The 23,669-nt window shown below is 39.7% G+C and overlaps 2 protein-coding genes across 3 annotated transcripts in view; one reads left to right on the plus strand and one right to left on the minus strand.

Moving 5' to 3' along the window:
• Positions 1–5,384, minus strand: part of SPATA17 (spermatogenesis associated 17) — a 62,281-nt gene extending 56,897 nt beyond the window's left edge. Inside the window, exons 1-3 of the mRNA XM_054712907.1 lie at positions 5,257–5,384; positions 1,644–1,733; positions 204–285 (exon numbers count right to left, since the gene is read on the minus strand). Coding sequence (XP_054568882.1) covers positions 204–285; positions 1,644–1,733; positions 5,257–5,324 — 240 coding nt within the window. The 5' untranslated portion in view covers positions 5,325–5,384. The remainder of the gene's footprint in view (positions 1–203; positions 286–1,643; positions 1,734–5,256) is intronic.
• Positions 5,385–5,620: 236 nt separating this feature from the next.
• The window catches only part of GPATCH2 (G-patch domain containing 2), an 86,298-nt gene continuing 68,249 nt past the window's right edge, over positions 5,621–23,669 (plus strand). The window contains exons 1-6 of one of the 2 annotated variants that reach the window (XM_028158062.2): positions 5,621–5,781; positions 10,784–11,497; positions 15,075–15,136; positions 17,342–17,524; positions 17,916–17,995; positions 18,127–20,124. In XM_028158062.2, the coding sequence (XP_028013863.2) occupies positions 5,726–5,781; positions 10,784–11,497; positions 15,075–15,136; positions 17,342–17,524; positions 17,916–17,995; positions 18,127–18,159 (1,128 nt within the window). In that variant the 5' untranslated portion in view covers positions 5,621–5,725 and the 3' untranslated portion in view covers positions 18,160–20,124. Of the gene's footprint in view, positions 5,782–10,783; positions 11,498–15,074; positions 15,137–17,341; positions 17,525–17,915; positions 17,996–18,126; positions 20,125–23,669 lie in introns of those variants that run through there. The other variant, XM_008149826.3, reaches the window with a different exon arrangement.

The following is a 23,669-nucleotide window of genomic DNA, read 5'->3' on the forward strand; positions in this document are numbered from 1 at the left end:
AAGAAATGAGTCATCACTTCACCAGAAAATCAGGAATGGCCTCTCAGAAGAGGTCTCGCACTAAAAATGAAATCCAATTTTGTTCGTATGTAAATATTTACCACAAATAACTTTAAACTTACCTATAAATCTGACCGAAGTGAATGAGTTATGGCATATTGTATAATTTTAATGCTACCATATATAAATTGGGTAATATTTACCTTTATCTTGTGTTGATAATATTTCCTTCCTAAGTAACTTCTCCACCATTTCTGAATAACTGTTGCAACTCTGTGTAAATACCTGAGTAAAAAATATGCTTATTAGTATGCTTTCACTGGAACAAAATATCTCTTACAACCTGCTTAGAATATACCTCCATGCACTTCAAAAAATCAAGTTCAAAGCCAAGTGAATGTGTACTTTCAAAAAGTGGAGAGTTGCCATTCTGGGATAGAATTCATAATTTCTAGAAGAGGGAAAAGAAGGGTATAGATAATGATTCAGTATTTCTTTGGGGCTGAAGATGAAATAAATTCTTTAAAATTTCAATTATTCTTCAATAATTACTCTCTAAAATATTCTTTTATTCTAAGACAATAAAACCAGTCATGGTGACACGTTCAGAGATAAGCCAGGCACTGTTGCTGTGAATCACTGCAGAATTTAGAAATACTTCTTGAGGTTAGAAAACGGTTCCCCTCCCTATTCTTTCCTTATATTACTCAGTCTGTCCAGGTGAATGTCGTGTTTGTCTGCTGAATTCAACAGACTCTCTTTGCTGCCATGTTTCTAGTTTACTGTGACCAAAGATGAAAACTTCATACTTTAAAGTATATTTTTACTGATTTCAGAGAGGAAGTGAGAGTGAGAGAGAGAAGCATCAATATGAGCAAGATCTACTGACTTCTTCACGCACCCTACTGGGGATCCAGCCTGCAACCCAGGCATGTGCCCTGACCTGGAATGGAACCGTGACCTCCTGGTTCATGGGGCGATGCTCAACCACTGAGCCACACGGGCCAGGTAAAACGTCACACTTTAATTTGCATGTCTGGTTCCTACTAGCTAATCATTCAAGGACATACACAGTATGATCTCCAGCCTGCATTCTGAATTATTACTGATGAGGCATATTCGTCCTTCACCTTTTCCAGGAAAATATTTTTTTCAGGATGGAAGGGAAACTGAAGGAAAGTTTGAGCACTGAATAAAAAGTGGACCAGTTAAAGGTCAACTTCAATCCCTTTGCAATAGGAATGGTATCGTTCTGGTATCATTGACCAACTTGTTGGAAAAAATTGGAATAGCTTTTTTTTTTGTTTCGTTTTTCTTCTTTCTTACCAGTCAATGAATTAATTGCTATTAATACCAGTCATTTGTCATATCCAGTGGAATTTGAAGAAAAGAATTTTGTCAAATATGTTTACAATATAGAGAATAGTTGCAAGTCGAGAAATGGTCAATATAATTTAGTTTTCTGATATGTAAGAAAAATGACCAAAAGATTTATATTTTTAAAAAGAAGATTATATACCTCATCAGCTACATTTCAGTAATATAAAATATTACTTGAAATGAGCATTACATGCATAAGTTACATTTTGTAAGGAGTATGTTTTTATGGTATATCTAAATTTTCCACGACAAAATCATTATACCTGATATACGTCCGAACTTGACATCCTCGAAACCAGCTCTGGATTTTAACTGCTGCCTCATTCTCTTTTTCTCTAAATACATCCACAACACTTAAAAAAAAGAGAAACTTTTCATTAGTGACTAATATGACTCTAAAGCAAGCCAATCAGTTAAACTTAATCTTTAATTTCTTCCAAAATGGTCATGATCATTCAAACGTCATTTTAAATAAAAAGGGGGCGGAGGCATCTGTAGTATTTTCAACAATAAAGATAAATTTAAAAAATACTAAATAGGAAAAAAGCATTTCAGAAAGCATGAGCTATGTTTAAAAAAATAAACCTTTTTCTGAGGGGCCATGTGTTTTCAACAGGTTTACTTTTTAAAAAAAATTTTATGCTCACTTACTTTGCAACTAACTAATTTGCAAGTGATGTTATAAGAAAATAAAGAAACGATGTGGTTGTTTTTATTTAAAAAAAAACACACATATCACGCAGGATTAAAATGTTTGCATATTTCAGTCAATGCATCAGTTACATGAATCGCCTCTAAGTAAAATAAATCTATCACAGAATGCCAATTCTAGATAGAATTCTCAGAAAGTCCATTTCAGAAAGGAGGCAGGGGAGAGGGCCATGGGGTTATAAAGAGATAAAGAGATACAAAATGCAGTCATCAGATCTATTAACTTACAGCCCAAAGAGGTTCAATGAAGACACACTTCCATCTTCGTTTTAGCAATCATTAGCATCCTCCCTCCCCCGCTATTTGATGAAGTGATTTGCTGAGGGCAACCACTGTGGGCCACAGAGGGACTTCCCTCCCAGAATGAGGCTGGGCACATAATTAGCATTTTATGTTTGCTGAATGAATAAAGAATGGCCAGTCATCTATTTCTTGCTTTTAAAAGCAATTCCCACAGAATTATGTTTTTGGGAGAGAGGTTATTTTTTTGTTGTCATTATAGGTTAGTGGTCGGCAAACTCATTAGTCAACAGAGCCAAATATTAACAGTGCAACGATTGAAATTTCTTTGGAGAGCCAATTTTTTTAAGCTTAAACTTCTTCTAATGCCACTTCTTCAAAATAGACTCGCCCAGGCCGTGGCATTTTGTGGAAGAGCCACACTCAAGGGGCCAAAGAGCCGCATGTGGCTCGCGAGCCGCAGTTTGCCAACCACAGTTATAGGTTATGTTAAATATATAGATTTCATTACGTTTATTCATCATAATTAGAAGAAAAACAGAATGGAAAGTAAAAACACTTGAAACAATAAAAATTCTTAGACAATACTATAACGTCGGCTGAGAGAAAGAAAAACAGGATGAGCTGTTAAGCTGTCAGTGACAAAGAGTTGGAGAAACAAGTAGGTGGATGCTAGTTCTAGGTAAGAAGGAGAGTTACCCAGAAAGTCTGACTGAAAAGGACCCACAAAAGCAAAGGGAGGAACCAAAATTTGCATCAAAGGCAGTGATCCAGATGTGCAAAAGCGTGCAGCCTGCCTGTGTGGCTCAGTGGTCGAGCGATAACCTATTAACCAGGTTCGATTCCCGGTCAGAGAACATGCCTGGGTTGTTAACATGCCAGTGGAGGGCCTGCAAAAGCCAGCCATGTTTCTATCTCATCGATGTTTCTATCTCTCTCCCCCCCGCCCCCGCTTTCTCCCCATCTCCCTCCCTCCCTCTCTCTCTCAAATCAATAAAACCATATTTTAAAAAGACAACAACAAAGAAGCATGAGGAAGAGAAGGAAAGAATAACTTCACTCAGTAAGGCTGATGAGAAGTGAAAGTCATGATAATAGGATTAAATGGTTTCTTATGGTTATTTAACCCACGGTTGCCATCAACATTTAATATCACGGTAGATCTATTTTCCTTTTTCTTAATGTTCTCTATTAAAATGACTGAGCATAGCTGTCTCTTCTTTTCCACCAATAATAAACACTGACTACCTTTGCAAAAGAGGGAGAAAAAGTATTAATAGGTGTATAGATACAGCTAATATGTCCTTTGAACTAATGTGTAGTTTCAACTTACCCTTATAATTGTTGTTAGACATGCAAAAGATAAGCAATCAAATTATCTACTTTGAGTTTATGTCTTCTAATATCTCCTGGTAATAATGTTAACATATAATACACAGTCAAGAGCAAAATTAAATTGTTTTATTTTGGAGTTATAAATAATAATGTATATAAATCCAAGCACATGTATTGTACTATACTTATTAGAATATATATCTTAAAAAGAAACATTTAAAAAATATCTAGTAGTTCACTTACTGCTAAGTTTTAACTTATGTGCTAAAATTTGACTTCTATACACATTTATCTGTTGCTCCTTTTTAAAAAACTGCTTAAAATGAAATTTACAGGTATTTGGATTACCACTGGGCTGCTGAATACTCATACAATATGTCATGAACTTCTAGACATTTTATGGTTAAAATGAAAAATGTGGGTAACACTTTATTTTAATGGTATATTAATTAGTTCCAAATTATGATGAAAATCCTATAGCAGTGAATAAAATATGACATCTACATGAATTTGAAATAAATTTATTATAATCAGTATTATCACAATGAATACTAAATGAATTATTAATGATGAAAGATCAAAAGTATTAATGGGAATGTAATAAAACATCGAGAAAAAGCTGGAAGTTTCTAGTCACTTCATCATCAACTAGAAATAAGCACTATAACCCTGGATAACACTATATCCCTGAGCATCATCAGTGGCCACAAATTAACTGACAATAAATAGAAAATGAAAAAATGTGTGGTTAAATATCTGTTAAGTAATATGCAAAGATATGCATTTTGCACATTAACATACTGTGCTTTCTCTGTATTCTACGTATTGGCTACTAAATAAATACTAGATTAAAAACCCAGTAGCTTTTCCTTCCTTCTCATTATCATATAACTTGTAACTATTTTAGATACCAGGAATAAAATTCCAATATTAGCTGCCCTCTATTATAAGATATATTGATGTGCAAAATTATTAGTTTTTGAATATCATTTCACTCTTAGGTCTCAAGGATGTCAACCTCCTTAAAGGAAGACACTATGCCTAATCTATACTTTGTGCTCAGATGATCGTCCACGTGCCTAGTAAGCCTTCTCCTATTAATTAATATACTGATACCAATTTTCCCGAATAGTTTAGATACTGTCCATTTAGGGAGACAAACGCGTCACAGAACAGAGTTCAATGATGTTTTTGAAATAACGGAGGCACAAATTCCCAGGTATGGGGGACACGCTAGCTCACCCAGATAGGGGAGCCCAGGTTACCCCAATCAGGTTATTAAACCTCTTTTCATCAAACTGCGGAGTGATGATGTAAAAAAAAAAAACCCAATACTTCATTTTACAATTTCATTTACGCCGGGCTTTTACTTAAATCATGTCAAGATGATATCCACGCCCCCCTCCACTCCCTAAGTATAATCCGCTGTATGGTGACTACTTTTCAAATTGTGATGATGTTCGCAGCCAACAAATGAAGGGCAGGTGTAAGCTTCTTGAATGATAAAACTTGTTGTTAGGAAACCTCTGCTGAAAACCAGCTGCCTAAGGGCCACGCCGGCTCTGAGCGGTGCCCTGGAGGATGGCTTACCTGTTTCTAAAGTAGTACTGATGTCCTAACAGCGCGGACCGCGCCTGCAGCCGGGCTAGCGTGGCCATCGCCTCTGGCGTCTGCTTTCCTGCTCATGTTGCTCTCGGTCTCCTAGGCAACCGGGCCAAACCAAAAGGCAGATCCCGGGGGGGGTCCAATTTTGGATTACTCCACTTTTTTCCACCCCGATTGTTTCTAAAATATTAGAAAAAAACACAATATATTTTGAGTAGGAACAGCATTTACTTTCGTTGCCTCTGTGAGTAAAATCAGGAGATCAGAGGTGAGGCAGACAGTGTGGTGCGGGGAGAGGACGGGTGGTTGCTCCCGACTTCCGGTTTCCGCCTCCCTGGGGTTCCCGGAAGCTCCGCTCAAAATGCTGAACTGCTCCGTGCCAGTCGCTGGGGTGGCGCTGATTGGAGTCAGTTCTCGGGCCTGAGCCTCGAGGCTAGGCTCCTGGGTGTCGTTAATGTTCGGGGCCGCCGGGCGCCCACCGATCGGAGCTCCAGCCGCCGGGAACCGCTGGTGAGGCTGGCGGCCCTGGGGATGCGACACCGGACGGGGTTCTGGCCCGAGGCCGCCGGACCTGGCGTGGAAGGGGGAGGGAGGGGTGGCGGGCGGCCCGGAGGCAGGCCTGGCTCCCACGCGTGCCGGGGTGCACGCGATCTGAGGGAGGGGTGCGGGAGATCTGTGAAGGAATGCGGTGAACGCTGGCTGGTTGCTTGTCTGACACGCCGCGGTATTTCAGGGGCAAAGCTTTCTGTACTCCTGGGGCAGTTCACTTCCCAGGGATGGGTGACAGGATTAGGGACCGGAAGCGTGGATCTGAATCCAGGCCTAATGCCCGCATTTACCTTTTAAAATGGACTAGGTCATATCAGATCAAATTCCAGAGATTAGTAGAGGAACCAAGTTTAGTAGATCTCACCCTCCAGGCCCCCCCCCCCCCTATTTTTTTGGAGTGGGAGTAACTGTTTCTGTCCCTTGAACATTCCATTCTAGTTCAAATGAGATAGGTAAGGGAGTTCCCTAAGGACATGTAAATGCCAGGATTAAGTCTGGGGCTTGACTACCTCTACAGTGTCTTGTCAACCCATGTCACTGTAGAAGGATATATTGCCTTGACTCTTCAGAGTGCTTCCACCGTACCCTTAGGACAGCCCTGTGGTAGAAGATTATCACTGGCACAGAAAACTGGAGTGACTTGTCCAACAGCGCCATGCACTTTTCAGTCCTGGAGCTGGGGACTGGGTGATGGATTTCCAGTTGAAAACTCCAATGCCTATCTATTCCTATTTCCTCCCACGTTCTTTTCCTCCAAGCATACCCAAGGCAAGCAGTGAAACAAGCAAGCAGAGTTCCCACTGACAATGAAGCCTCAAACAGCAAGTGTTGAACAACAGGTGGAATGTGGCCACAAAAAAAAAAAAAAAGTATTTCCATTCCTAGATTAGGCAACCAACGAGAACACAGGGAATCCCAGTTATTTCTCATCTGAGAAGTTAAAAGAATATCTTGTTTGGAAAGTGATCAGATCATCCTGTGGTTCATTTTGTAACGAATATAGATTGTTTATGCACCTTTTAAATTCTCACATTTTCCATTCAGAAAAGCAGGGAGCACATTTTTTTTTTTTTTTTTTTCTTTTTTTTTTTACAATGGTGATGTGATTTAGCTTAGAGTAAAACATATATTTCTTAAGTGTTTAGAATTTTTTGTTTTGGCAATGGATATGCTGTGTAACCACCACACCGAACAAGATATAAGACTTCCATCACCTGGAATAACTTCTCCAGGGTATCTTTCTTAGTGTTTCACTATTCAAGCTCTTTTTAAGGGAAGGGAGACAAAATGTGCTGTGTAGACTGGTCTGCTCTTGCTGTGTTGATACTGACTTTGGGACAGGTGACTATTTAATTTAAAAATGTGACTCTTCCATTTCCTTCCTCTCCCACCTTCTACCGAAATCCTGGTTAGGCACCTCTTTATAATACAGTTCTCTTTTAAAGAGCCTACCCTGTTTTCATTTGGCAGCATACGACTCACCCTTATGACACCGGAGTATAAAATAGTGCCTAGCACTTAATCAGTGTTTTTGAATGAAATTCTTAAAATCATGCTTGATTTGGCAGAATGAATGTGTTCCAGACAGCTGGAACCTTTATTTTCTAGTTTATCTGCACAGCCATCCTGTCATTCATCATTTCTTACTGGACTTTTTTTTATTCATTGATGGGACATTTACTATACTATGCTTGTAAGTTTCATGCCAGTGGTGAAATCCCAGTGCCCCTTGCGGATGCTACTACTAAGTTGTTACTCGGTGGCAGGTGTTACATACATATCATCTTATGTAAAATCTTTTGAGATTTTATTTTTATTATTGCATTTTATAGATGGTGAGCGAGGCAAATATAATTTAAGTAACGTTCCCAAGTGTCATTTGCAGTATGATTCCAGTATATTTACAAAAATTCTTAAACAATCCACGTATACTGCCTATGTAAATGTGCAATATCTTAAGGAATATGTGAACTGGAAAGAAAATGCCTGGATTTGTTAACCAACCTGGAATTCCTATGTATTTAACTCTCACCTTGACTACTGCTTTTAGGCACCAATTGGGTAATTTATCTCTTTGTTAACAATTTGCAAAGTAGAACTGATAATATTTTATAGTAAAGAAGCTTAAGGAAGGAAAGTTTTATACAATTAATAAAGATCCTGTGACTTTTTATGTGTCGGGAAAGGAATATATACGTTTTGTTCAAGTAAATCTTGTAAGAGATTCATATTATGTTTTTATAAAAAAATGTTATAATAGCTGAGTGTCTACCACTTCCTGCCTCAGCACTCACATACAATTTTGAAATTAGGATCCAAAATATATCTAAATTGGTTCATCTACTGTTAACTTTTTAAGTTTTTATTCATTTGGTGGACAAATAACATTTAGTACTTAGATACACTTTTCTTTATTTTTAAATTATTAATAATTTATACTTAAAGTCTATTTCTGGGGTTTTGGAGGAAGTATATTTAAAGATTGAACTAGACAAATTTTAAAAATTAACTCCTTGATAATTAGCATATTGAACAATACTATCTATTTAACTATGTGGCTTTGCTTTTAAAAAAAAACATTGAACTGTTGATTTGGGACCTTTGTTTCTATAGTTTCATTCCTATTTGGTATTTTTATTCTATCTATATTTTTAGGTCTGGAAAACTGCATAGTGGAATATGTTCATTTTTAAATAACAACTCTTTTTTATTGTCTTTAATTTCAGGTTGTCAGGTTTGTTTGAGTTAAATTTCTGTTTCAACAATTAGAAATCAAAGCAATGGCCGGTATGATTTTGGGCATATGACTCACTGCTCTTGCTATAGCTCCTTAGCATCCATATTTATGGAAACCTTTAAGCCACCTTCAACAGTATGCCCTTACCTGGCACACTTATTAACTAACCACTTAGAGTATCTTGTTAATGTGGCAGAAGTTTGGAAACCTGAATTGCTAAATTTTTAGTCAGTCCTATTTTTCCTTGGCTGCTAGTTCATTTATTTAGTCATTCATTAGTTTGCTCACCCAACAGTTTTGTTTTGTTTTTCCCATCTATGATTTGTCAAGCATCTGTGATTTGTCAAGCATTGTGCATGCGTTGCCTCATACGTGGTAGGTCCAGTTGGATCACAAGGTGTTTGTTTTTAGGTTCTCATTAAAATGAAAAGACAAAGTTGAAAGTTACTATCGGGAATTTGCAAGTGTCTGAAGTTATAGACTACAGAGAGTCTATAAAGCTGGAGTCAGCAAACCATGGCCTGCCATCACCTGGTTTGTAAATAAATTTAGTTAGAGCACACCCACACCCATTCGCTCATGTATCGCCTGAGGTATTGTTCCCCTTATGATGGTGAAGGTTGATAGTTTTGACAGAGACCCACTAACCTGCAGAGTCTAAGAGGTTTACCATCAGGCCCTTTACAGAAAAGTGTGCCTACCCCTGCCATAGACTGTAGAATTGTATAATCTACAATTAGAATACTTTGATCTCTAAGTACTTCTAGAACACTGTATCTGGAACACTGTAAGACACTTCCATCTGATATCCTCTCCAGGGTACCTTTCTTAAAATGTTTCACTCTGCAATACCTTGTTAAGAAAGGGAGACAGAATGTGCTGTGTAGACTGGTCTGCTCTTGCTGTGTCCATACTGACTTGTGGGACAGGTGACTGATTTAAAAATGTGACTCTTCCAACTCCTTTTTCCCTCTATCTTCCACCTTCTACCGAAATCATGGCTGGGCACTCCTTGATCTTGCTATAGCTTCTTAGCATCCATATTTATGGAAACCTTTAAACCACCTTCAATAGTATGCCCTTACCTGACACATCTACTTAACTACTAGTAAATCCTTTGAGTATCTTGTTAATGTGATTGTTCATGATCTTCATATTTGAATTACCTGTAATGTTTAAGAAATAAAATCGGAGTCCTGGGCCCTCCGTCACCATCAGCTGATCTAGAATCTTCCAGAGTTAGTTCCAGAGGATCAGTGTAATTTATAAACATTCCCAAAGAATACGGGTGTCTGTCCTTGCCAGCTAGCGGATCATTTCCTCACTGAGGATACAATTCAAAGGCTTCTGTTCATTTTTATTAAAATAATAATCTAAGAAGGCCAAGAGACTTTCAGATGAACTCTAAGAAAAATGATGGGCCATTTTCGAACAGCGAGGCTCCCGTTGAATTTGAACATAGTTTCTGTGTCACTGGGTTCCCAGATGAGTGTGGTGTGAATATATGCCTTACGTCTGATTAAACTCTTTGCACATATATTACAAACCTTAAAGGGCCCGTCACTCTCCATCTCCCTGTCCTGTCCTGGCGGGGACTGCAGGGTGTGTGGTGAGCTGAGGCCTGTGTGGGGTGGGGACTAGAGAGTTCTCTGTGTCCCATCCCGGAAAGCTGGCCTTCAAGGCCAGGCATAGACTAAAGCTCAGCTTCCGAAACAGAAGTAACTTCTCCATAATCACCCAGGAAAGATATAAAATTCCTGAGACCTTTCATTGCTGATAGGCGCACTCCCTCTTGACCTAATTCCTGGGTTTAATCAAAGAACTTATACAAGAATATTTACAACTCTCATACCTTGGAGAGGAACATTAAATTGCTTTTAAATGTTACTTTGTCATAACTATTAATTTTGATCAGATGTAGACCAAATCGTCAGCAGTCACATGCTAGGCTAACATGACTAATGCTGACTGTTTTTTTGTTTTGTTTGTTTTGTTTTATATATTTTATTGATTTTTCACAGAAAGGAAGGGAGAGAGATAGTTAGAAACATCGATGAGAGAGAAACATCCATCAGCTGCCTCCTGCACGCCCCCTACCCGGGATGTGCCCTTGACCGGAATCGAACCTGGGACCCCTCAGTCCGCAGGCCGATGCTCTATCCACCGAGCCAAACCGGTTTCGGCCTGACTGTGTTGTTGACCCATTTTTCTTTCTTTAAAACCCAGGCATTTCAGCCGGACCATGGAAGAACTGGTGCACGACCTTGTGTCGGCCTTGGAGGAGAGCTCGGAGCAGGCCCGCGGCGGCTTTGCGGAGACGGGGGACCACGCCCGGAGTCTGTCCTGCCCCCTGAAACGCCAGGCCAGGAAGAGGAGGGGGAGGAAGCGGAGGTCCTACAACACGCATCACCCGTGGGAGGCCGGCCACGGCCTGAGTGAAGGCTCGGACTCCAGCCTGGAAGAGCCGGGCAAGGACTACAGGGAGAACCCCACCAGCCACAAGAAGGATCACAGCGACTCGGACGACCAGATGCTGGTGGCCAAGCGCAGGCCGGCGTCCACCCTGAACAGCGGCGTGCGGGGGAAGCGGCCGCTGTGGCACGAGGCGGACTTGGCCTTGGACGGCCTGGGGAGCCGGAGCCTGCGGCGCCGGAGGAAGGTGAAGCGCATGGCCGTGGACCTGCCGCAGGACACGTGCAAGCGCCCCATGACCCAGCCCCCCGACGGCTGCAGGGACCAGGACATGGACCACGACCGGGCGTACCAGTACCCGGAGTTTACCAAAAGCAAGGTCAAGAAGCGGAAGCTGAGACTCCCCAGACAGGGCCCCAAAACCCAAGACGAAGGCGTGGTTTTAGACAGCGAGGAGCTGAGCCAGACCAACAAGGACAAGATGGAATACGAAGAGCAGAAGGTCTCCGACGAGCTCATGAGCGAAAGGTGGCTTTCCTGTTTCCTACTTAGAAGGGCGCGTGGGTACCGTGTTGTGGTTGGATGTGTTTTGTATTTTAATTATTATTTTTTTTAGAATAATGATAATTTATAATAATGGTAGTGACATTACTGTTGAACCATGGTCATATTTCCTTATAATTTATGATGTTCAGCCCAAAGCAGAATTGCTTATTTGATTTTACACAGCCTTTTGATTGTGTCATAATGACTTATTTTCAGCTACAAAGAGAAAAGGGAATAGATTTTCAAAGGAAAAGGATGTGCATTTGGATAATAGCACATTGGTAATTCCTAGGATTGGGTTTATAATTATTTGTTTAATTACAGAGTTTTAGTATTGGTTCTCTTTAGTTTCACAATTTTTTCAGTTTATTCTTTTTTTAAATTTTTTTTGTTGCTTTTTTTTTTTTTTTTTTTTTTAGAGAGAGAGGAAGGGAGAGGAAGAGAGCGAAACATAGATAGGCTGCCTCCTGCCTGTACACCCCCTACCGGGAATCCAGCCCCAACCAGGGCATGTGCCCTGACTGGGAATCAAACCAGCGACCTGAGCCGCACTGGCCAGGGCTTTCAGTTTATTCTGATTACCGAGAATCAAGAGTTAATAGCACTTCAACCCGTGTGGCTTGGAATTTTAAGTCTAGCTTGCTAGGAATTCTGATCACTTATGAATTGTAAAGCCCACCTCACCATCTGGAACCCCTGGAATTGTCATTAGACAAAGGAGAAAACCAGTGATCCACTGATGGTTAATCTAAACCAGTGGTCAGCAAACTCATTAGTCCACAGAGCCAAATATCAACAGTACAACGATTGAAATTTCTTTGGAGAGCCAAATTTTTTAAACTTAAACTTCTTCTAATGCCACTTCTTCAAAATAGACTCGCCCAGGCCGTGGCATTTTGTGGAAGAGCCACACTCAAGGGGCCAAAGAGCCGCATGTGGCTCGCGAGCCGCAGTTTGCTGACCACGGGTCTAAACCAAGCATGTCAAACTCAAAGGCTAACACAAGCCAAATAAACGAGGCATGTGGCCCATGGGCCATGAGTTTGACATGCTTGGTGTAAACCATCCATGCTGGAAAGACGGTAAAGCACAACGCTAAGTCCTATTTTAACAGCATCCAAAGGTAAGTGGTCATTTTTCTGTTACACAGAACTAATGCTACTTGCAGGAAATGAGAAAGTATTGACATTATTTATCCTTTCAGTTGTGTCCTCAAAACCAAATGCGGAATTGTGATGCCGAAAAAACATTCCTTACAAATGGTCTGGGCAAAAGTATTTGATTTTATAATTTGTAGGACTGGCATTTTTATCATGTGGATTGCGAGCTATGGAATCTATACACACATATATATGTATATATGTAGAATATATATATTTTTTCTGTAAATATGATTATGATTGCAGATATGAGTAGGACCTGGTAAAATTTTATAGAATGGGCCTTTTTTACAGATGGCTTACCATGTATGCAATTTTTCTAAAGAAGTAAAAATTACTTTAAAAAATGTTTCAGGAAGGCTTTGAGAAATTTACAGTTTCTGCTTTTCTTCCAAGAAAGTTGTCACTTTTATACCAGAGCGAGAATTATTTGTATGCTTTGTATGTCAGCACTGGGCCACTGTGACGGGGGGGGGGGGGGGGGGGGGGGGGGGGGGGGGCGACACACACTTAGCTTGACTTGAGAGTAATTATCTTGCTCACTGGCTGGGAGGAAGGGTGTGTGGCAGAGGAGATAAGTACTTGGTTCTGGATTATTCATAGATTGCTCGCTTTCTGGATTGATTGTGCAAGCCCCTCCTTTTATTGATGTCCGCCTTCTATTGACACATCTACCCTGGGAGAGAAATGAGATGAAACTCTCTTTCTCTTCATTGTAAAAAGCATTTGAGTACCTAAGGTGTAATAAGGCCACCCAGCCATCCACAGTCAAGGTATACATTTTCATAGAGGATGTTTCCACTCTTGAATAAATTAAAACAAAATTTTTTTCTTTTAATTTAAACTTTCTTCTATAACTGTTTTCTTGTTACTTAAAAGCTAGGTTTTTTTGAAACTACTTCCAAAGCTTTTCAAGCTATATATGTCCTTGGAACGAATTTATAAATAAGAATTGAGCCTGGCCAGTGTGACTCAGTGGTTGAGCGTCGACCTATAAACCAGGAGGTCACAGTTTGATTCCAGGTCAGGGCACATGCCCGGGTTGTGGGCTCGATCCCCACTAGGGGCGTGCAGGAGGCAGCTGATCAATGATTCTCATCATTGATGTTTCTATCTCTCTCTCCCTTCTTTTCTGAAATCAGTAAGAATATATTTTAGAGAGAGAGAGAAAGAGTATATATGATATTAAATAAGAAAACATGCATTTGATGCTCTTAGAAAGTCTTATTTTCTTTCATTAAAACTTTTGCAGTACAGGGAGCTTCACAGATTCTCTGAATTTGAAGAAAGTTAGAGGGAAAGGTACTAATTCAGAGTTCCTTGGGAAAATGTGTCACGTATATTTTTTTAATGTTTATATTTATTTTTTTAAATCAAAAACTGAAATATTTTATAATCAGAAAATATGTTTGGATTTAAATATCATCTCTAGTTTTATTCCTAAAGTATCAATTTAAATATTTTAAAACTGATTGGGATGTTTGTTTTTTTAAATAAGTTAGGTTACCGAGTTCTACTTGTTACTGGATCAGCTGGGGGGGCGGGGAGGAGTAATTTTCTGATTGGTAAATTAAGAATTATAGTTAGAGGGGAGTACAAGAGAATTTTTAAAGAACATCATTCAATTTACTCTAGAAGCCGAACCTGTCTTATCATGTGACTTGTTTTGTATGTTTTTTAAACTATATTATCACATAAGCATTGCTGCTATTGGGCCAAACAGTGACAGTTTATTCAGGTCATTTGAATGTCTACTGTCTGTTTTAATTTGCATGTTTGTTTTGACTCTGATATTCTCGAACTTCAGTGGAAGTCATGAGAACCTGTTATTTTTGCCTACTCCCTCCTTTGCGGTGGTAATATTCCTTTTTGCTCAGTGTTAGCTCACAGGGACCTTAACTTTGATGTAAGGGATTGTTTCCCTTGTCAACTTTTTCCTTCCTTGCCAAGTAAGAGAGTTGTTGTGAACTCTTCAGTGATGCCTTCTCCAGGATCTTGGCAGATGTGCTTGTGAAAAGTCATTTCATCCCCGGCCCTTGCATATCTGGTGCAGGGGAGAGGCTCGGGCCGAATCGCACGGCCTGAGCAGGCAGTGGTGAGCATTTGATGAAAGCAGATAATAAAACACATCCATTATGTCAGCACCTCGTTGCAGTCACATCTGGCTTACTGACAGGGTCCCATTAGATTCCCAGGGTTTCATGTGCCAAAAATAATATGCTCAGTTGTGAATGGAACCAGGATAGTTGCAGTTTGATATTTTAAAAAATCATCTCGTTTCCTTTCAGATCTTGTCAGGCTCCATCCAGTTCCACCCCTGAGCTGCCAGGTCTCTTTAAAATGTTACCACGGGAGATCAATTGTTCTTTTGATCTTTTTCTCTCTCTTCCCTCCTGCAGCGACTCCAGCAGCCTCAGCAGCACCGATGCTGGCTTGTTTACCAACGATGAGGGAAGGCAAGGTACTGAAATGTCATTTTTCCTCTCTGGGAAACCGCCTTCATTGTCAAGTTTCGCTTATTACTAGTTATTTCGTAAGTTGACGACTGCAATCCTTTTACCTTACACACGCTACTCAGTGGAGTGGGGTTGGTTCTCTGGCGTGGGAGGAGAGTGTCCTGTCTTCATGACCTGAAGTAATTGATTATCCCCAAAAATCGAGGATGTGGAGCTATTAATAGTATTACGGGAGGATTATCTTCCTCGAGAAAGCCCTTCAGTTTTTCCATTGTGGCTCTGGTAGCAAGTTCACAAGACACTGGTCCCCACTCTCCTCCTGATTCAAATGTATTTTGGCCTGTTTAAGCATTTCTCAAGTTGGATGTGCAAGTCGTTTGTCATTTTTATTCAGCTGTGACATTTAGGCGTCCTATCTAGTTTGTGATTAGACAATTTTCATAAGCTCAGTATTGTAAACTGTTAAACAGTAATGTTTCACCACTTAGATCTTTTTTATTTTTGAAATTTCCTGGGGCTATTCCTACGTTAGCAGGGCATTATTGTGAAACTACCTGTTCTAGAAGGAAAAAAACAGCAGGTGTACATGCAAATACTTAATCATGAATGTTAACTTCATTTCCTGCGAGTCTTTAGAGGAAATTAGTAAGTTCCAAGGAAAACAATGAAATTTATTGCTTTAAATTATTATTACATAATCATATTTTGCTTACTTATGAACCATTAGTCCTGGATAAATAGATATATAACTGTTTTAAAGACCATAGCCTTTTTAAACTTAATATTCTGCTGAAATATGGTAGAACTCTGGGGCTAAGATATACCTAAATTATTATTAAAATACATGTCTCCCCAAAGTTATAAATGTTGACTATGGTAATGAAATTAAATTAAAAAAAAACTTTTTAAAGTAACATTTTGATAAGCCTACAAATCTTTGAAAAACATTGACTATGCTAGCATTTATTGTCTTTTTATACATCTCTTTATTGTTCTTAAAAACACACACACACAAAATACTGTTGATTCACATCTTTGGCACATTTCAAATTGAATTTTACATTGATCCATCATTATCCTCATGGATGTTCTCGAATATACTGTGAATAGTGTTGTATTTTGTAAATACATTGCTGTAGTCCATTGTAGTTTTATTGTAAACTCTGTGGCATTGTCACTTTTCATTTAAAATCAACTTTTTCACAACCATTTCATAATGAACTTAATCAGATTAATTCCACTTCGTCACATCTGTTCATGATTGTTTCCCCTTTTACACTCCATAGAAATCATGAAATGAAGCTAATATACACCATTATCTGCTGCAGAGAACAAACTCTACAGTCTTATATCTTTTCCTTCCCAGCAGGCGATTAAGGCTTACTTTTCCTTAATGTGGGACGGGCAGCCACTGCCTTGGATTTCCCTACAGTTTTGCCAGATGATTAACTTTTTACATTGGTTCTAACACATAAGATTTTATTTATATGTAATTGTTGATGGCAATTCTTATTATAGTGTTAAAGACATTTTTTAGGTAAAGCTATGGGATAGAATGAAGAGTTGTGAGGTTTTTTTATAGACTGTTTATATGATTGCCAGATAAAATACAGGATCCCCAGTTAAATTTGAATTTTAGATAAATAACAAATTATTTTTTAAAATAAGTATGTCACATGCAATATTTTGACTAAAAATTCTGTACAAGTACTATATATAGGGTGGGCAAAAGTAGGTTTACAGTTTATGTGGAAAATAATACACTAATTAATAAATAATAATACAAGAACAAACTTTTTGTGTACTCACAACTGTAACCCTACTCTTGCCACACCCTGTATTTATATCAAAAAGTAATCGTTGTCCGGCCGGCATGGCTCAGTGGTTGAGTGTTGACCTATAAACCAGGAGGTTAGGGTTCAGGGTTGAATTCCCAGTCAGGGAACATGTCCAGGTTGCAGGCTCGATCCCCAGTAGGGGGCATACAGGAGGCAGCCGATCAATGATTCTCTCTCATCATTGATGTTTCTCTCTCTCTCCCCCTCTCAGTAACTCTCTGAAATCAACAAAAAAAACAAAACCATTAAAGTAATCATTTATCTGAAATTCAAATTTAATTGCTGTCTTGTGCTTTTTAAGCATTAACCTGACCACTGTGCTTGTTGGGATGATACAACTGAGTTTTGGGGGCATTTCCCATGTTTGCACAGGTGACGATGAGCAGAGTGACTGGTTTTACGAAAAGGACTCGGGCGGAGCGTGTGGCATCACGGGGGTCATTCCCTGGTGGGAGAAGGAAGATCCCGCCGAGCTGGACAGACACTTGCCAGACCCCGTCTTTGAAAGTATCCTAACGGGTTCCTTCCCCCTCATGTCGCATCCCGGGAGAAGAGGTCAGTAGCACATCGGATACGGTGGGCTTTGTCAGTCCAGGGCTAGTCGTTGAGGGAGGACAGGCTGAAATGGGCATGAAAGAACCTAAAGCTACATGTTCATGCTTTCAGACTGTTAGGAAGGCCCATCGTGAACACACTGGGGTGACAGAAAGGGGATCGAGGGGAAAGAAATGCCCGGAGATGTAAAAAGTGGGTAGTTGTGTGCGGACCACACTGGAACCCGACCTGCCATTTGTTCAGATCTTTTAAGTATGAGTTTCGCCTTTCGCCCCCACTACCATTCGAGATGTTTTCCCTGCTCCAACTTTTTTACTTCTGGAATTGACAGGATCTTGTCCTATGCTCCCGTGATCACAGGATCTCCTAAATTGGGTATTTGATTTTCCAGGTTTCCAAGCTAGACTCAGTCGCCTCCGTGGAATGCCTTCCAAGAATATTAAAAAGTCTGGAGGGACCCCACCTTCAATGGTAGGCATGCCTTTCTGTCTGAGTTTTTGTCATGTTTGGAAACGTATCCATTTCTGTGGAATAAAAAGCCACATCCTCATCCCCTATTCGTATTCCAATGTTATACTTAAAAACAATCCATTTTTTTGTAGGCTCCAAACTGGACCAGTGAGATTCCCCTATAAACCAAATCTGCTAATGCTAATAAATTAGTTACGTTTTGAGCATCTGGGGAATGGCACCCGAGGGACCCTGGCTCCTGTCCTCTCCCCTGGAGGAGTACCAGTGAGTGGGAGCCCCCTTGATGGAAAGCTGGGGCTGTTTGCCGGAGGCCTGGGATCTTCCTTTAGTCAGAAGCGAACCTGGCTGGGCGGCTTTCTAGGGACCTAGGTGGGCCCGGGGTGGGTAGAAACTACTGTACATTTTATATATTTTTCTCTTTTATGACTTTTAAAATATTGAAACCATTCATGTGTATCACCTGCTTTGCCAAACTGCTGACAAAAGCTAGAGAATTAAAAATGTCTGGATGTCACATAAGTATTCCTCAATGTTTATGTCATGGACTAATGGCTAAGAGCTCATTTCTACATTATCTGACTGTTGTAAATAAAAATGGCCACACGTTCACGTTTAAAGTTCGTTTTTAGAGAAATCGCCTATAACCAGCATTGTTTCAAGTATTTGCCTTTTACTCAGGGTATTTTAACAAGGGCTAGGATGCGTAGTAGGTGAGGTTGCTTGTTTTTTGCCAGAGTTTGTATTTTGTTTAAGTTTGCTTCCTACGTGGGTAATGTGCTCTGTATGGAAAACTCATTGTATTTTATACTATGGTATTCATTGTACTGCCTGCGTCACCCTAGTTTTAAACCAGCTGCTGTGATAACTAGTGTGTGCTAGCAGAATTATTTACTATTACCTTTTAAATTATGCGCTTTGCCCGATAGCTGAAAGCAATCCCAACGATCCTTTCAGCTTAGAGCGCATTGAAATCATGTGAAAGCTGATATTTCAGCAAACGCTGTACGACTCTGAATCATGTTGTCATGTTCAAAAGTGAGAGCTGCGTGCATGTCCTTAGAATGACAGACCACATGTGTCACTGTGTCAGAAGTACTTGCATGAGCTCGCTCTCACCGCGCAGAGGGGAAATGGAACAGCTCTGCTGATGGCGGAATTTAGACACTATATGAAATGTTCGGGTCATTTCGTTTTTCTGAACGGTTATTAGTAAAATGATGACTATTTTTGTTATGTTCCAATAATTGATGGAAAACTGATTTCATACATGTATTTTTATATTACTGTGTGGATTGTTAATTCAGCATTTAATGGCTAACTTCAATATGATGATGGAAAAGAAACTTAAAGTTGGCATCTCCTTTTACCCAGAGTTGTTACAATCTGAAACGTGTGGCATCTTTTAGATTATTTGTCTAAACTGGGGAGATCGCAAACGACCAAGATAGATTGTGTCTCTCTATCTTCGCATATTTAACGTGATGTCTTATAGGTACAATGTTGTGGTGTTATGTAATTGTAAGTAAGCTTTTCTTGTGCTATGTCCTGTGCCGTGAGAATTTACGACCACCGCCTCCCCCCCCCCCCCCGAATTATTACATAAATGCTTTTATTTAGTATAATGACCGTCTTTTGGATCTGAACACGTCACTTTAAAACCTTGGCCTGTGAACTCTGCCTTACCAGTCATGAATCGGGATGAATGCTCTCCAGTTCTTGGTTCAGTTTTACCTATTTTTATTTTTGCTTCACTGGGATTTGTAGCCCATTTTCTAGGCTTATTGCAGTCTCACTGTGGTATTTTATAGAAGCTATTACAAGTGATAGGCTAGCTTCATGGTATTGATGATACATGGCTTAGCCATGGTAAGAGCCGCCTCTCCTCTCTAAATTGTAAAAAGGTGATTGAGTTTCACCTGATGGAGATGTGCTGTGTGTGTGTGTTTATCATGAAACTAGTGCATTCGGCCATAAACTGTTTCCCGGGTCTCCCTTTTTTGTATTCAGAATTTCCTGAAGACAATGGGCTTTTTCAGGTTTTCTTTCTCTCAACCCTGAATTGTCCTTGTTTGGATTGTTACGTACTGTAATCTCTCTATTTTTTTTTTTCAATAAAATATCTGACTTGGGCAAGAAAGGTAAGCGTTCTGATTTGTGCTGCTATTTTTAAATTCCTATGCCGCGTTTTTATTGTCATTGCTCGTACTGTCCATGTTATTTTAAACAATCTAGTTTTCAAAATCATAATCTCACAAGACTCTTGTTTAAACAGTGCCCCCTTAGACTCTCACATTGGAAAGCCAGACTGCTTTCAAGAGAGGTTCCTTTTCTGTGCAAAGAGAAACACACGTGGCTGTGACCTGTTAGACAGCGTGGAGGCTCAGGATTTCTGTCTCTACTGATGATCTTGGAAGGAAATGACCGAAGGAGAGTTTTTTTACTGAAATATTAATGCAAACATTGAGGGGCTCTTTTTCGATTGGGATTTTTATTCTTCACCAAAGTTGTGTTCTACAAAGTTTCTGCAAACACTGAATGAGCCAATGCTATACTTGCTCCCAAGGGAGAAACAGGCTTAGGTTCCTGTGAGCCTCTGATCCAGACATTTTCATCAGTCCATCAACACCTAATCCTGTTTTAGGTCCGCTTGTGTTTTAAAGCATCTTGTGTCATCTACTAGTATATGGTTCATTCATTAACGTGGAACTCACGGCCGACACCCTGTAACTCAGGCCTCAACAAAGTGCACCAACACACGTTATCTTCTCCATAAGGCACGTCACAGCCCCACATTCTGGGGACACTAGACCGCACGACAGCTCTGTGCTCTGGGACATGTAGCACAGTAAGTCACCAACATCAGAAGTACAAAAGTGCCCTGGCCAGTAGCTCAGTGGTTAGCGTATTGGACTGTGCACATAGGGGTCTGGGGTTTGATTCCTGGTTAAGGGCACGTACCTGGGTTCGCTCCCCGCCCCAGTCAGGGCTCCTGTGGGAGGCAACCAGTGGATGTGTCGCTCTAACATCCATATTTCTCTCACTCCCTTTGTCTCTTCTATTCTCTCTGAAAAGCAATGGAAACAAATATTCTTGGGTGAGGATAAAAAAGAAAATCACAAAAGTGTGAAAAACGTGGCACCAAATAAACCACAAAAAGGCCACTTGTTTATAACATCAGAGCTAAAGCAAGAAGACAGGTGCCAAATATTTATATACTGTTTTGGTTTTCCCCTTTACATTTAATCATAATGTATGTTCTGCAATTAACATTATAATATTGTACCAGTCATTCTGTTTTTGTGGCTACTTAAATATTGTACAGGGTAACCAGTCTTTCTATTACATTTTTTAAAAAATTACTTTTCTTCTTATTTTAATATGGTTTTTTAAAAAAAGAGATTTTAGAGAAAGAGGAAGGAAAAGGAAGAGAGAAAGAGAAACATGGATGTGGGAGAGAAACACCAATTGGCCGCGTCCAGTAAGCACCCCGATCGGGGATCAAACCTGCAACCTGGGCATGTGCCCTGACTGGGAATCGAACCAGTGACCTTTCAGTGCAAGAGACTGAGCCACACCGGTCAGGACTTTATTACATTTTTTAAAATGCATGAGATACCATGTTTTCTTCCTCTTATTTTTTTTTTTTCACTTTAGTATTTGCAGGCAAATTCTTAGGTTATTAGTCAAGAAATGGCTTGTTTTAAGTTTTTTTTTTGGAAATAATCTATGGACTTTTTAATGAATCTCTTTCAAAACATTGAATTTGCAAACATTTGAGTTTTTTTTAGAAAATACTTCTAATAAAGATTACGCTTATCATTTAAAAACAGTTTATATCCTAAGAAACCTCTGATGTATGTTCTAAAATGCTGTTTTTATTAAGACTGCTGATGGTCATCATTTGAGTCCACCGGTGGATACTGAAGACCCCTTTTCCTTTTTGTGTCTTAAAGGGGTGGTGACATTGCTAGAGGCCCCATTCTTTTTCTTTTTTCCCCCCATCAAAATAGAGGAAATGGGAATGCTGCAAACATTTCACTTTTTTCGGAGACTCATCTCAGGTTTTCTGCCTTTTATGTTGCCGATGGAATTCTTCTGATGGTCTATAAACTCAGTCTTCTAATTTGCCTTCAGTTCTGTCAGATAGCTAATATCAGAAAAGTTCAAAATCAATGATGGGTAGAATACTTCCAAATAATATTGAACAAGTGCTTTCTATATGGAAGTCACCTGCAAATCCTCCAGCTGAAGGTCATTTGAGCAACAGAATTCACAATGAAGCCGTAAATGAAAGGGGTTCCCTGCGCTACAGGTAGCGAATGCCAACCAGATGTTTGTTGTCTGTTTGTCCATGACAAACCAGAGACACATGCCAACAGGTATTTATACATATTGTAAGCCAATAAACGTGTAAAGTTTTTGTTAAGTCTCAATTGTCTAAAATATTGACCCCTGTTTAGTGGAGGAGTAAGGTAGAAATTTGATGATTTCTTTATATACCAAAGAAGTGATGACTTGTGCTATATAACAGTATTATATATGGCATCTTTTTCTTAGAACTTCCCATTTAAGTCTGACAATTGGTGATAGGCAATTCACCATTATAGTGTTCCAGGTCAATACAGTTCTGAACTTGTAGGTGTGTTTCTCTTTAAGTTGCAGTATTATTGTAGGAATAGTTAATAGCGTGTACTTAGTCTTTTTGAGGGCTTCCAGATGTGTAGAGATTTTTGGTAATCTAGAAATAATCTTTAAAAACAATACAGTATTACTAAGATTTCATCTCATTCCATGTCATTTACATATATCTCTGATAGACTCTTCTAATGTTTTAGAAGAAATTACTTTAACGGAGTATTTTACATCATCTTGTGGGTGGATGAAGGTCACTCAGAAACTTGATGTCCTGCTTAACTGTGTTTTCAGCCATAGCTTTCTCGGGTCAGTTGTACTATACACAGCTAATGATGATTTCGGGGTGGGAAGAGCGGGGAGCACAAACTGAGTATGATGTGTCTTTGTCCTCCGGTACCTTCCAGTTTGGTTAGTAAAAATTAATTGGGAAAGGGAGCGAGAAAAGAGACTGATATTTGTGAAGGGAAGCCCTGATCCTAGCAGGATGTCCACTCTTTACTTCTCATTTTAGTTGTCTGTGTTCTCTGTCCTCCGGCACTCTGAGTCCTGTTTCCTTCCTGATCTGTCATATGAGCCCCTTCTTTCCAGTTCCATCTATCGCTGCCCTGGAGTAGTTACTTACAAGCTTACCACGCCTCCTGCAGCGGTCCCGTATTCAGCGTAATCCTTATCCTGTATCTTTGCTCACAGTGGTGCACAACCTCTTCCTACTGTGCAATTTATCTCTTTCCAAGAGCAGTTCAAGTTCTGTACCTTTTCTTCAAAACCTTCCCTGACTCTTCACACATCTTCTGAAATTACATCACACCTACCCTCCCTGCCTCTTTTGAACTCATGCATGGGTAACCTTCCTATTTGATACTGTTATTTCTCTGCTCATGTTTATCCAGTAACCCCAAGAACATGTCATACCCGGTGGTTCCTAGCACATGGTATGTGCGGAACATTCATTAATATTACAACGTTTTCCTAATCCTGCTTCCTCATAGAGCTTCTTAAAAACACTGGTGTATGCCCAGCCTTTTGGAATTGACTGTTT

This window comes from Eptesicus fuscus, chromosome 24 (assembly GCF_027574615.1).
Source record: "Eptesicus fuscus isolate TK198812 chromosome 24, DD_ASM_mEF_20220401, whole genome shotgun sequence".
In the NCBI taxonomy this organism is placed as follows: domain Eukaryota; kingdom Metazoa; phylum Chordata; class Mammalia; order Chiroptera; family Vespertilionidae; genus Eptesicus; species Eptesicus fuscus.